The sequence below is a fragment of the Gigantopelta aegis genome, chromosome 12 (assembly GCF_016097555.1).
Source record: "Gigantopelta aegis isolate Gae_Host chromosome 12, Gae_host_genome, whole genome shotgun sequence".
Taxonomy (NCBI): domain Eukaryota; kingdom Metazoa; phylum Mollusca; class Gastropoda; order Neomphalida; family Peltospiridae; genus Gigantopelta; species Gigantopelta aegis.
In genome coordinates, this window is record NC_054710.1 from 4,184,193 (window position 1) to 4,198,097 (window position 13,905).

Here is a 13,905-nt window from a genome sequence, read left to right on the forward strand (position 1 = left end):
TACACACAAACATGCACATACACATCCACATATACAAACACATACACGCATAGACATACACACACATACGCACAGAGACACATACACACTCACACATACACATATACATACATACTCAGACGCGCGCGCGCGCACACACACACACACACACACAGACACACACACACACACACACAGACACACGCATATACATACACAGACACAAACGGTGTGTGTATGTGGCGCCGTTAAACAAATGCACATACACAGACATACCCACATATATACACACAGACATACACACACACTCAAAAAGACGCGCGCGCGTACACACGCACATATACATACTCAGACACACGCATACACATAGACATACACATACACACACACACACACACACACACACACACACACACACACTCAGAGAGGCCCAAGTTGCCCCCCCCCCCCCCCTCCCGCTTCCTACGCCAGTGTTAGTCATCTGTAGCTTTTGTTTTTGCTTTCTTCCGGTAATATAGAATCGATGCATTGTCCGCGAGGAATATAAAAATAGAACACAACGCTTGGAGTGTATAAATAAACATATACGATGGAGTGAAATGTGCTGCTTTCACATATGAAACTTATAGTACTGGCATGGTGGGCGTGGCTGTATGTCGAGATTTTACAACAAATTGTTTCGCGACTCATGTGACCTAATAACAAGAAGAAAGAAAATAATAGTACTCTGTGACAGAATTTGGTAAGTATTGCTGTTTTGTTCAACTTTCATAAAATAACAGTACTCTGTGACAGAATTTGGTAAGTACTGCTGTTTTGTTCGACTTTCATAAAATAACAAAGATGTTTAGATATCAATAAGATACTGATAGAAGTCAGTAGGAACAGGGATGCGGGGGTGGGAGGGGAATGTCAGTAATGAGGTTAATTTCCTGGTGCAATGAATGATCTTTTGTTTTATGTAGTCAGTATTTGCTATTACTATTTATATAGTGCAGGTGCGTGTGTACGGTAGTTTATATGTATGTGTATGCGTGCGAGCGTGCGTGCACGCATCCGTGCGTCTGTGAGTACGTGTGTGTACGTACGCGTTTGCATATATGCGTGCGTGCGTGTGTGTGTGCGTGTGTGTGTGCATGACTTTTTGCAGAAGTGGGGGATCTAGACAGTGTGTGTGTGGGGGGGGGGGGGGGGCGGGACTATAAGGGGTCGAGTATAACAAATATTTTTAAAAAGAAAATATTCCTGAGCAATGTTGATCTTTTTTACCATCTTTTATTGGCAGTTCTATTAGATCCACAGAAAACCATAAAACACATTAGAACAATTATCACAACAACGATTTAATGTTTTATTTAACGACGCACTCAACATATTTTATTTACGGTTATATGACGTCGGACATATGGTTAAGGACTACACAGATTGAGAGAAGAAACCCTCTTTTCGATTAGCAGCAAGGGATCTTTTATATGCACTATCCCACGGCCTTTGTTACACCAGTTGCGTGCTAGGATGTCGTTAAACATTTATTCATTCATTCATTGTTACACCAGTTGTGGAGCACTAATTGGAACGAGATATTTTCCAACGTACGGTTTTCACGCTTATGTCAGTTTTGACAATTGTAAGTGACCCTAAACAGGTCATCGATTGAGACAAAGGGCGGAAACACGCTTCCGCTATAAAGACCGGAGGCGGTTCCCCGCTTAGTCTCCCCACTCCCCAACGCGCACAACAAAACGCAGCATATATCCTGGATCCGCCCCCGAAGGCTACTCCTGTGGAAAAAGCAGCGACAAATATTATGAAATACAATTTCCTATAGACAGCTGGGCAAAATACATAGCACGACCTTGGATTTATCAATAGTGAGCCACAGTGGTCAAGCGCTCGAATGAGGCGTGTTCAGAAGGCATAGTGCTCGCGGTGTATTTGACTGGTTACCATTGCCTTCAGTCAGTTCGCAATTCATTTAACGTTAGTCGCAAAAACCAGTGAAGCGAGCGTCCGCGACCCTCAACCTCCTCAACATATCTTCGATTTGCGGTCTAGAAAATAGGATCAATCCCCGTCAGTGGGTCCATTAGACTATTTCTCGTTCCAGCCAGTGCTCCAGACCACAGTTTGTTTTACAAAAGCCGTGGTATGTACTATCCTGTCTGTGGGATGCTGCATCTAAACGTTCTCTTGTGCACGTCTGATGCGCGATTGGTCTATGATCGATCCCCGTTGGTTGTCCCGTTAGGCTATTTCTTGTTCCAGCCAGTGGTACACAGCTGGTGGTACAGATGCCGTGGTATGTACTATCCTGTCTGTGGAATTCTGCATGTAAAAGAATGTGTTTTGCGGTTTGGATTGTTTTTTCTTTTTCGCTTTTTTATACTTGTTTGTTTGATTTGTTTTCGTTGAGGTGGGTAGATTGTAGTGTTTCAGTTTGTTTTAGGATGTTGCTGTGTTGTTTTTGATAATGTTGTTGTTTTGTTGTTGTTGTTTGTGTGTTGGGTTTTCCTGTTTTTATGCCATGTGATTCTACTACAGGAAAAACGTTGTGAGTTGTTATAACCTATATCAACAGGTGCCTGTGTTGGTTTGTGCTGCACTCTGTCGCCCATAGCTGTAATCCATAACCACGTGCTTACAATGATAAAACATGTTTAACAAATGCCATACAGGCTGTCTACACCTCGCATGTGTGTTTGACCTTTTTTCACTGATACCTGTGAAAGAACAAAACCCACTGGTGCAAGATATATATAGGTTATACACTGACATGAATTCACTCCATTACACACACAACAGGCTTTAAATATTAAACGTACATTACAGATAACTGTAATAGTTTTTTTATTTTTATTATTGCACACACAATACTAGGACTCCGCTTTGGAAAGCAATTTTCTTTTTATTAAATGCAGTGGATGTGGTTGTAACTTGTATCTGCATAAAATAGCTGTCTGTCTATCTGTCTGTTTACATGTCTGTCTGTCTATCTCATTATATGCATGTTTATCCGTCTCTTTGTCAGGACAAGATGTAGCCGAGTGGTATAGCGGTCGCTTGATGCGCCGTCGCTCTAGGATCGATCCCCGTCAGTGAGCTTATTTCTCGCTGTAGCCAGTGCACCATGATTGGTATATCAAAGGCCGTTGTGTGTGCTATCCTGTCTGTGAGATGGTGCATATGAAAGATCCATTGATAACGGGTTTCTTCTCTTAGGCTATATGTCAAAGTTATTATATTACCAAATGTTTAACATGAAATAGCCATTGATTAATAAATCAACGTGGTCTAGTGGTGTCGTTAAACAAAACAAACTTTTCTTTTTCAGTGCAGTGAATGTGGTTGTATGTGTATAAAATAACTTTCTGTCTGTGTGTGTCTGTCTGTCTGTGTGTCTGTCTATCTGTCTTAGTATGTCTGTATGTATGTGTGTCTGTCTGTCTGTGTGTGTGTATGTCTGTATATCTGTTGTCGTTCTATTAGTAATTGCCTAACTGGCTGTATGCCTATCTCTGTGTCTGTCTCCGTGTGTCTCCGTGTGTGTGTCTCTCTGTGTGTGTGTGTGTGTCTCTCTGTGTGTGTGTGTGTGTGTGTGTGTCCCTGTGTGTCTCCGTCTGTATGTGTGTGTGTCTCTGTGTGTCTTTGTCTGTCTATGTTTGTGTCAGTGTCTGACCGACTGACTGACTGACTGACTGCTACTTTGTGCAATGCCCTAGTCATAGTGTCCCATGCCCTGGAATTAATTTAGCATGGTCATCATACTAGAAAGTTAAAGTTTGTTTTGTTTAACGATACCACTAGAACACGTTTATTTATTAGTCATCGGCTATTGGATGTTAAACATTTCGTAATTTTGATGTATAGTTTTAGAAAGGAAACCCGCTACATTTTTTCCATTAGTATCAAGGAATCTTTTATATTCACCATGCCACAGAGAGGATAGCACATACCATAGCCTTCTATATTGCAGTCGTGGTACACTGGCTGGAACAGATTATCACGGCCAACTGGCCAAACTTTATTTTGCATGTGAGTAATTGGTCATAATACTAGAAAGTTATTATTATAATATAATATAATATATGGTATGGTATGGTATAATATCAACAATACTACTTACTACTACTATTACTACTACTACTACTACTACTACTACTACTACTACTACTACTACTACTACTACTACTACTACTACTAATATTAATACTACTAATAATAGTACTAATAATAGTAATAGTAATAGTAATAATAATAATAATAAATAATAATAATAATAATAATAGTAGTAATAATAGTAGTAATAATAATAATAGTAATAATAATAATAACAGCAATTTTAGTAATATAGAAAAACTCCGCAATTGCAACCATTGGCGGGACTGAGTGGGGTGGTCCTAATACCGAGTTACCGAATTGCCAACATTCAAAATGATTATTGTAAATATTATTTGTGAATTTTACATCCATCCCTCCTTTCTGATTGTCTTCAGCAATGTCTAAATGTAGAAGTAGTAATTTTATTGCGTTTTTTCGTTGTTGTTGTCGTTGTTGCTGTTGTTGCTGCTGCTGTTTTGGTATGCCTAATACAAATAACTGGAGATTCCGCACAGTTGAGATGACTCTAAGCAACCACTCATTTCTTATCTCATTTATCTTGAAGCAGGATCCTCCACCTCAGTATGTTAGCTGAGGATTAAACGAGGGGTGGGGGTGGGGGAATTTACCTTAGTCGGTGCTTGCGTCGCAGGGTTGAGTCACTTCGGTGGATCCATTCACCTTATTGGATTTTTTTTCTCTTTCCTAACAGTGCACCACGACTGGTCAAAGGCCTTGGCATGTGCTTTCCTGTCTGTGGCATGGTGCATATGAACGATTCCTTGCTATAAATGGAAACATTTAGCGGGTTTCCTCTAATGTCTACGAGTCAGATTTATCAAATGTTTGACGTCCAATAGCCGATAATTACTTAATAATGTGCTCTAGTAGTGTCGTTAAACAAAGCAAAATTTAACTTTTAACTTATTGTAGGTTTATTTGGTTTGTTTAATTGTTTTTGCTATTATTATTATTATTATTAATTTTAATGTCCTTTTCTGTCTGTTGGATGGTGCATATAAAAGATCCCTCGCTACTAAAAATGTAGCGGGTTTCCTCTGATGACTACGAGTCAGTCTTATCAAATGCATGACATCCAATAGCCGATGATTCATAAATCTGTGTGCTCCAGTGGTGTCGTTAAAGAAAAGAAACTTTAACTGAAGATTAAACTCTGCTTAGATGACTCTAAACAGCCACTCAGTTTTTGCTTTATTTATCTTCAAGATGGATCCGGCAAATTCATCCATCCATCATCCATCCAACCATTCATTCATTCGCTCATTCATTCGCTCATTCATTCATTCCTGCACATCACTGTGAGCAATGTCGGTGTTTTTCGGAGTGCAGCAGACGAGACAAAGATAGATTTGGTAGGATAAATGTAATGAAACCTTTTCGATTCCATCCTGAACCGGAGTTGAAGTTTCTCACTGATACTGAATTGTATTGTCCATTTTCATGTGATCTATGCATGATATTTGTAATGTATGCACAGTTCTTTACACTGTTTTAATTAAACTTTTGAATTTGTTTTGCATTTATTTGTATTGTCACTTCATTATATACATTTTACCTTAGTTTGACACCCATTAGCCGACGTATTGTTTTTCTGTCGTTCGTTCATTCAATCATCAATCCATCCATCCATTCATCCACCCATCCATCCATCCATTCATCCACCCATCCATCCGTCCATCATGCATTCATTCATCCACTCATTCACCCTTCCATCCATTCATTCATTCATTCATTCACCCATCTATCCATCCATCGATTAATTCATTCATGGGTCAATCCATCCTTTCATTCATTCATGCATGCATCCATCCATCCATTCAGTCATCCATACATTCATTCATGCATTCATCCATCCATGCATTTGTAATTTGTGCACAGTTCTTTACCCTGTGTTTTAATTAAGCTCTTGAATTGCTTTGCATTTATTTGTATTGTCACTTCATTATATGCATCTTACCTTAGTTTGATACCCATTAGCCGACGTATTGTTTCGTTCATTCAATCATCCATCCATTCATTCATCCATCCATCCATCCATCATGCATTCGTCCATCCACTCATTCACCCATCCATTCATTCATCCATCCATTCATTCATTCATCTATCCATCCAGCCATTCATTCACCCATCCATCCATCCATAAATTCATTCATGGATCCATCCATGCACCCATTCATTCATTCATTCATTCATTCATTCATTCATTCATCCATCCATTCATCCATCCATTCATTGTTGTTTCAGTGTGTTGGAGTTATGAGAAGACGTCGACGAATAGAGACCATGTTTAGAGATTTAATCCTGAGTGTCTTGGTCGGCTTTGTCACGGGCTTCATCACAACTCAAACCCTCATGTTGTTCCTATGGAAACACCACGCCCTCGCATGCAAATTAGCATACTCCAGACACCACCAGCCACACGACATGATTGGTCGCTTTCGCGGCCTCCACTCAGAAACGACCAATAAGAAGCTGCTATTTGTGGGCGTCATGACAACGAGAAATAATCTGGAAACGAAAGCCAGGGCTATTTTCGACACCTGGGGACAGCACGTGCCGGGGAGACTGGTGTTCTTCGTGGGAACAGGAGATAGAGTTGCGTCCCCTCTCCCCGTGATCGAGCTGAGCGACGTCGCCGATGATGGCTACCCTCCGAGAGAGAAGTCCTTCGCGATGTTGAAGCACATGCACCAGAACCACGGCAACTACTACGAGTGGTTCATGCGCACCGACGACGACGTCTACGTCCAGACCGACCTACTGGAGACCTTCCTCAGCTCCATCAACAGCTCCGGCGACGTCTACATGGGACATCCGGGGACCGGCACCCCGTACGAGGTCGGTCGGCTGGGACTGGAGACGAATCGTCCGTATTGCATGGGCGGACCGGGAGTTGTCTTCTCCGGAAACACTCTCCGGAAGCTGTCAGGACATCTGTGGGCTTGTCTGAACGAAACCGTGACGTCACACGAGGATTCCGAGCTGGGACGGTGTGTGCGCCGCCATGTTGGGTTGTCGTGTACGTCATCAAAACAGGTATGTGTTAAGGCCCCATGTTTCATCAATAATTAAAGGGCCTATTCTGAGTTCTCTGCTAATGTAAGATATTTCGACTATTACTTATAAAATCACATATAAAGTATATATTTTCTTCCTTTGTATTTTTGTGTCAATATAAACAAGGTGTTTGTAGTAGCCATAACCGGACATTACCTCCCAATAACTTCGTTCATACAAAAAGAAGAAAAAAATCTATCTATCTATATAGATATATATAGATATAGATAGGAAGTAAAACAGAATTTTAGCTACTATAAACGTTAGACCAACCCCCCCCCCCCCAAAAAAAAAAAAAAAAAAAAAAAAAAAAGTACATACACACATTGATATTCTAACTTTATTTGTTAAAAATTGATTTGTTATTTGAAAATATGTTACCATGGTTGCAAAATCAGGATGCGACGCGGTGAGCTTAAAACAGTTAAAATACACTATTTCCAATGAGAAGAAAGGAAATATTTCATTTACCGACGCACTCAACACGTTTTATTTACGGTGTTATGGCGTCAAACCTATGGTTAAGGACCACACAGATACAGGCACAGGAAATCTGCTGTCGCCACTCCATGCGCTACTCTTTTCGATTAGCAGCAAGGGATCTTTTATATGCACTATCCCACAGCCTTTGTTACACCAGTTGCGTGCTGGGATGTCGTTAAACATTTATTCATTCATTCATTGTTACACCAGTTGGAACGAGATATTTTCAGTGAGAGGCTCATATAACCTGTATACAGCGAGTGCATGCGGTCTGGCTAACAAAAAGATAAAATAAAATAGAATATTAGTTTCAATGAGAGCGTCTAGACTCGACGCATGTGATGTGTGAGTCTGCAAACGCAATAGGTCAGCCAGAACGCAGTTGGGTGTATATGCCCTGAACGCAGACGCGCCGTATGCAAATTCCAATGCAGGTATTTCATTTAGTTTTTTAAAGGCACACATAGCGCGTATCCAGTCTAGGAAGGAAGGCCATGTTTTATTTGACGCACTCAACATATTATATTTACGTTTATATGGCGTCGGACATATGGCGAAGGATCACACAGACAATTAGAGAGGAAACCCGCTGTTGCCACTTCATGGGTTACTCTTTTCAATTAGCAGCAAGGGATCTTTTATATGCACCATCCCATAGACAGGATAGAACATACCACAGTCTTTGATGTACCAGTCGTTGTGCACTGGCTGGAACGAGAAATACCCAATGGGCCCACCGACAGGGATCGATCCCAGACCCACAACACAGCGAGCGAGCGCTGTACCACTGGGCTACGTACCGCCCTTGACACCCTACAGATAACTACGGCCAAATAGCCCAATGGGTCCACTGACGGGGATCGATCCCAAACCAACCGCGCATCAAGCAAGCGCTTTGCCACTGGGCTACATCTCGCCGCACATACAGTCTAGACGCTCTCGTTGAAACTAATGTGTGCGATGCGTGCGTCTGAAAAACGCTTACGGCCAGCCATAATGGTATATAGTGTATATGGTGTACATGGTGTACATGGTGTATATGTTGTATGTGGTGTATATGTTGTATATGTTTTATGTGGTGCATATGTTGTATATGATGTATATGTTGTATATGATGTATGTGGTATATATGTTGTATGTGGTGTATATGGTGTATATATTGCACATGGTGTATATGGTGTACATGTTGTATATGTTGTATGTGGTGTATGTGGTGTATATGTTGTATATGTTGTATATGTTGTATATGTTGGATGTGGTGTATGTGGTGTATATGGTGTATATGTTGTATATGCTGTACATGGTGTATATGGTGTATATGTTGTATGTGGTGTATATGATGTATATGCTGTATATGTTGTATATGATGTATATGCTGTATGTGGTGTATATGGTGTGTATGCTGTATATGTTGTATATGATGTATATGCTGTATATGTTGTATATGCTGTATATGTTGTATGTGGTGTATATGGTGTATATATTGTATATGATGTACATGTTGTATATATGTTATGTGGTGTATGTGGTGTATATGGTGTATATGATGTGTATATGTTGTATATGATGTATGTGGTGTATATGGTGTATATGTTGTATATGATGTATATGGTGTATGTATTGTATGTGGTGCATATGTTGTATATGATGTATATGTTGTATATGATGTATGTGGTGTATATGTTATATGTGGTGTATATGGTGTATATGTTGTATATGATGTACATGTTGTATATATTTTATGTGGTGTATGTGGTGTATATGGTGTATATGATGTGTATATGTTGTATACGATGTATGTGGTGTATATGGTGTATATGTTGTATATGATGTATATGGTGTATGTATTGTATGTGGTGTATATGTTGTATATGCTGTATATGTTTTATGTGGTGTATGTGGTGCATATGTTGTATATGATGTATATGTTGTATATGATGTATGTGGTGTATATGTTTTATGTGGTGTATGTTGTGTATATGGTGTATATGGTGCATATGCTGTATATGTTGTACATGGTGTATATGGTGTATATGGTGTACATGGTGTATAAATGTACCTGGATGTGTTTGAACAAAATCTTGTGATTAAAAAATTGTACCTTTTACGAAATATGGATTTCTAGTGAAATTACGGTAAGATATGCTATATTTATTGTGTACGAAGCCAAAACAAGGTTGCGAAAAGTGACTGTCGTCGACTTTAGCAATAATGCCGTCGGATGCACCGTCTCCTCACGTAGAAAACTTGAATGAACTGTCAACCGAATTATTCAGTGGAGCGATGATTTATGAAGGCACATTTAATATAAACTTAAACTTTTCAGCAACGAATAATTCCATTAACATCACTAAAAGAAAACACACCTGTGACGACTCAAACACTTGAGTGAACAATTCTTGACATTTTTCTTCGTTGATAAAACTGGCACGCTGAAGTTTTTCTGACGTATTACGAGCAAATTAAATATTATATTGTTCGTGAATTTTAGCTATTACATTGTCTTTAAAAGGCATTTCAAACAATATCATTAAAATTATAGGTAACGTTTCACTCGTTCTTTCTTATTTCTGTTTATTGTTTAAATAGAACTATATTTCTATGTGTAATAATTGGTGGTTCTTCGGTCCGCGTAGTAACACAGCTGACCTAGTTGTGTAAATTTATAAATCCCCGTCATTAGCTAGCAGTGTTACAAATTTAGAATTATTATTTGGAAAAAAATTCCAATTTAGGGCATCGGGGTTTCCTACAGGAAATACACTCGTGGAATACAGAAATCAGAAAACCACATATATGTAGTTTTGTCTATGTATGGGAAGATGTGTGTGTGTGTGTGTGTGTGTGTGTGTGTGTGTGTGTGTGTGTGTGCGAAAGCGGGCTTCGGGCTACAGTTTATACGAAAATTCCGTCACACAGCGGGCTTTGGGAACCAGTAGCATTTGGGCGACAGTAAATGCCGTCGCCCAAATGCCATTACCACTGTATTGTCGTTAATTGTTAATATATTTAACATTAATTGATGTTCTTTAATAGTTATTCGTTGATAATTTGAAAATATGACGAAACGTTGCTCGAAAAATAAACAATAATTTTAAGAAACGAGCTTTAAATTGGCTTCTACCGAAATGTGTGTGAACGATAAACTGTCAGAGAGCAGGCTTCGGGATACAGGTGTGTGAATCGTATAACGGCGTTGTTTGTTCACCAATAGCGCCAGTACTCTGAAAACCTCGTTTTATTTTTATATTCCATCTATGTGCAAATTATCAATTAATTCTAATACGTGAAAGCTAATAACACCAGGGGAGTGCGCAGGAAATTTTGCAGGGGGGGGGGGGGGGGGGGGGGGGGGGGGTCGAAGGACACCGTCAGGCGAAGCCCGTGGTGGGGGGTCGGTAAGACTCGATAAGAATAACGTTATCTAAATTTGATAGAAAAAAAACCCCTGTGGATCTTTGGTAAAAAAAAGAAAAGAAATAATAATAATAATATAAAAATCGACACCATATGCGCACGGTATCAAACGAAGGTAAATATATACATGGAAGATGACGCTACTGTACTACATATAGCAACTGAAATTTTAGATGTATAGTCTGCTTTTTTAAAGTCTAGGCCTTAATAAAAACAAAAACAAAAACACCTACTTATATCCGCGCATGGATGTTATTTATTGTTGCGATCTATCAGCAGTGACGGCAGCAAATTGTCCTGTCTTCCTAGAAAAATCAATCAGTCAATCAATAAAGTAAAAAATAAATGAGATGACGATGATTGGTTTCATCCACACTTAATTTACTTTGTTTTTAATTTATGACATTTGGACTGTCTTTGGATTTCTTTCTCTTAATACAGTTTAATAAAGTTCAAAGCCAAATAATAAGAAGACAAAGAAGAAAGACCGTTAAAGTAGTGTCTGATATATGTTATGTATATGTAGAATAAAATAAAATTATCAAGTTATATTAACCAAAAACGCATTTAATGGTTAAAGAATTTAACCCTTCCCCAATAATAAATAATGAAATTAAATCTCCCAGAATGCACCCACAGACATCTTGAATTAACAAAAAAAAAGAGAAGAAAGTCTACACATCATTTATGTGGCACGTAATCGGAGGGGACTCTTTTTTTTTACCAAATTAACAGGCTCTATTCCTACCCTCACCCCGAAAAAAAGAGAAAAAGACTCCGCCCAATAATTTTTTACCGTTATGCTACCCACCACTGATACATTATACCAGCTGGACGGTATTGTAGTGAATTACACGAACCCATGGTCGGGCCACATGGCTTTTATAGGTACTTCGGGCCCCTTCCGGTACTTCAATCTTTCACCCCACTACAGTGCCTCAGCAAAAAAAAAAAAAAAAAAAAAAAGTATATATATATATATATATATATATATATATATATATATATATATATATATATATATATATATATATATGTATACAATTGACGGGCTCGGTGTTTACGTGTGCATATTTAGCTATGTCCCAATTATGGCGATAAAATAATGTTGACTTTCTCTTATATTTATGTGATACTTATCTAACAACCAACATGAAGATATTCCACTTCTTCTTTCGCAAAAATATATTTTGACCTCTGGTTTATTTGTGTGATATCGCCTTTCTTCATCTCTCCCCCTCTCTCCTCTCTCTCTCTCTCTCTCTCTCTCTCTCTCTCTCTCTCTCTCTCTCGTTCCAGCCAGTGTTCCACAAATGGTGTAACATAGGCCGTGGTATGTACTATCCTGTCTGTGGGATGATGCATATAAAAGATCCCTTGCTGCTAATCGAAAAGAGTAGCCCATGAAGTGGCGACAGCGGGTGTCCTCTCTCAATATCTGTGTGGTCCTCAACCATATGTCCGACGCCATATAACCGTAAATAAAATGTGTTGAGTACGTCGTTAAATAAACCATTGCCTTCCGTTTCAAACGAAAGGCGAAAATCTCACTCGTTTCGGCAGGCACAGTTTCAAAATGTTCACGTGCCTTTAAATAGTGTAACCAGAGCCCCACGATTGGTATATCAAAATGTGTTCTATGTGCCGTCCTTTCTGTGAAAAAGCATATAAAAGACCCTTTGCTGCTAATAGAAAAATGTGACAGGTTTCCTCTCAAGACTACGTGTGATAATTACCCGTTGTTTGAAACCTAATAGCAGATTATTAATTAATTAACATGCTCTAGAGGTGTCGTTAAACAAAAAACAATTTGAATTATTTAAGCAAATGTAACAAAGTAATATGGCATATCTAGGCCCAAGATGTCCCAATTGGGACATCTGGGGTAATTGGGACATTTTGGGCTTCAACTTGCCCCTCCATATTCGATGCATATCAGCTAAGCTGCAGATAGATCATGCTGTCTGCTACAGACACAGACGTAGTTTGCCTTAGCTATTGCAACAGTGGGTATACCTGAGAGATGTGAACAGTGGGTGGCTTTTATTAGTACCTGTCCACATCACCCCGACCAAATTGGTAGGGCAAAGGGAATGGGGATTAGTTCTTCTCCAATATCGAGTAATGGCTGACTGGAATTAAAGTTGTGTATGCAGTTTACAAGGTCACGTTGTATTAACTTTGAGATTATATAATAAAGAGATTATTACCCTTCTGTGTTTCGGTATCGTCAATATCACATATTGGGAGTAAAAATAATATAACTTTAAACGTCATTTCCAACTAAAACGTATTTACGGCCCTAGTACTTCTAGTTAACGTGTGTGTCATAAAGAAATCAATTTCAGATTAACCTAAATACATCACAGTATCGATTTCCATTGCGCCTTTTTCACTGGGTGGTATGGTAGTGGCGACCTTCCCCAAGTTCAGCCAGCAAATGTTTCGCTAACGTTCGCGAACTATTTGACTGGTTTTCGACATGACCATTTTAATTGGTTTAGCATAAACTAGTTTAGCCGACGTTGTGTTTTTTGTTTTTTTTCTCGGTCAGACTAAACTGAGCCCTGGTCATCACCTAGGAGCAGGAAGTCATTCATTCATTCATTCGTTAACTTGCTATCACACGTATATGTATTGGCATTATGTGTTATCGAAAAATAACGAATGGTGTTATCACCGACGGGTGTGTGAGAAAAATATTTATTACATACCTATTCAATCTTACTATAGTGATAAAGGCATTTTGAAACTGTGTGGTAAATATATGTTGTATCGTACATATATGCGATCTGGACCGGAACTTTTAAATGGGGAATTCCCTTTTCTTTTTACTGCAGTTAGCTCCTT

The 13,905-nt window shown here is 39.1% G+C and overlaps 1 protein-coding gene across 1 annotated transcript in view; it reads left to right on the forward strand.

Moving 5' to 3' along the window:
- The first annotated feature begins 467 nt into the window (after positions 1–467).
- LOC121386451 (chondroitin sulfate synthase 1-like) overlaps positions 468–13,905 on the forward strand; it is a 14,844-nt gene continuing 1,406 nt past the window's right edge. The window contains exons 1-2 of the mRNA XM_041517350.1: positions 468–721; positions 6,343–7,134. Of these exons, the coding sequence (XP_041373284.1) occupies positions 6,355–7,134 (780 nt within the window). The 5' untranslated portion in view covers positions 468–721; positions 6,343–6,354. The remainder of the gene's footprint in view (positions 722–6,342; positions 7,135–13,905) is intronic.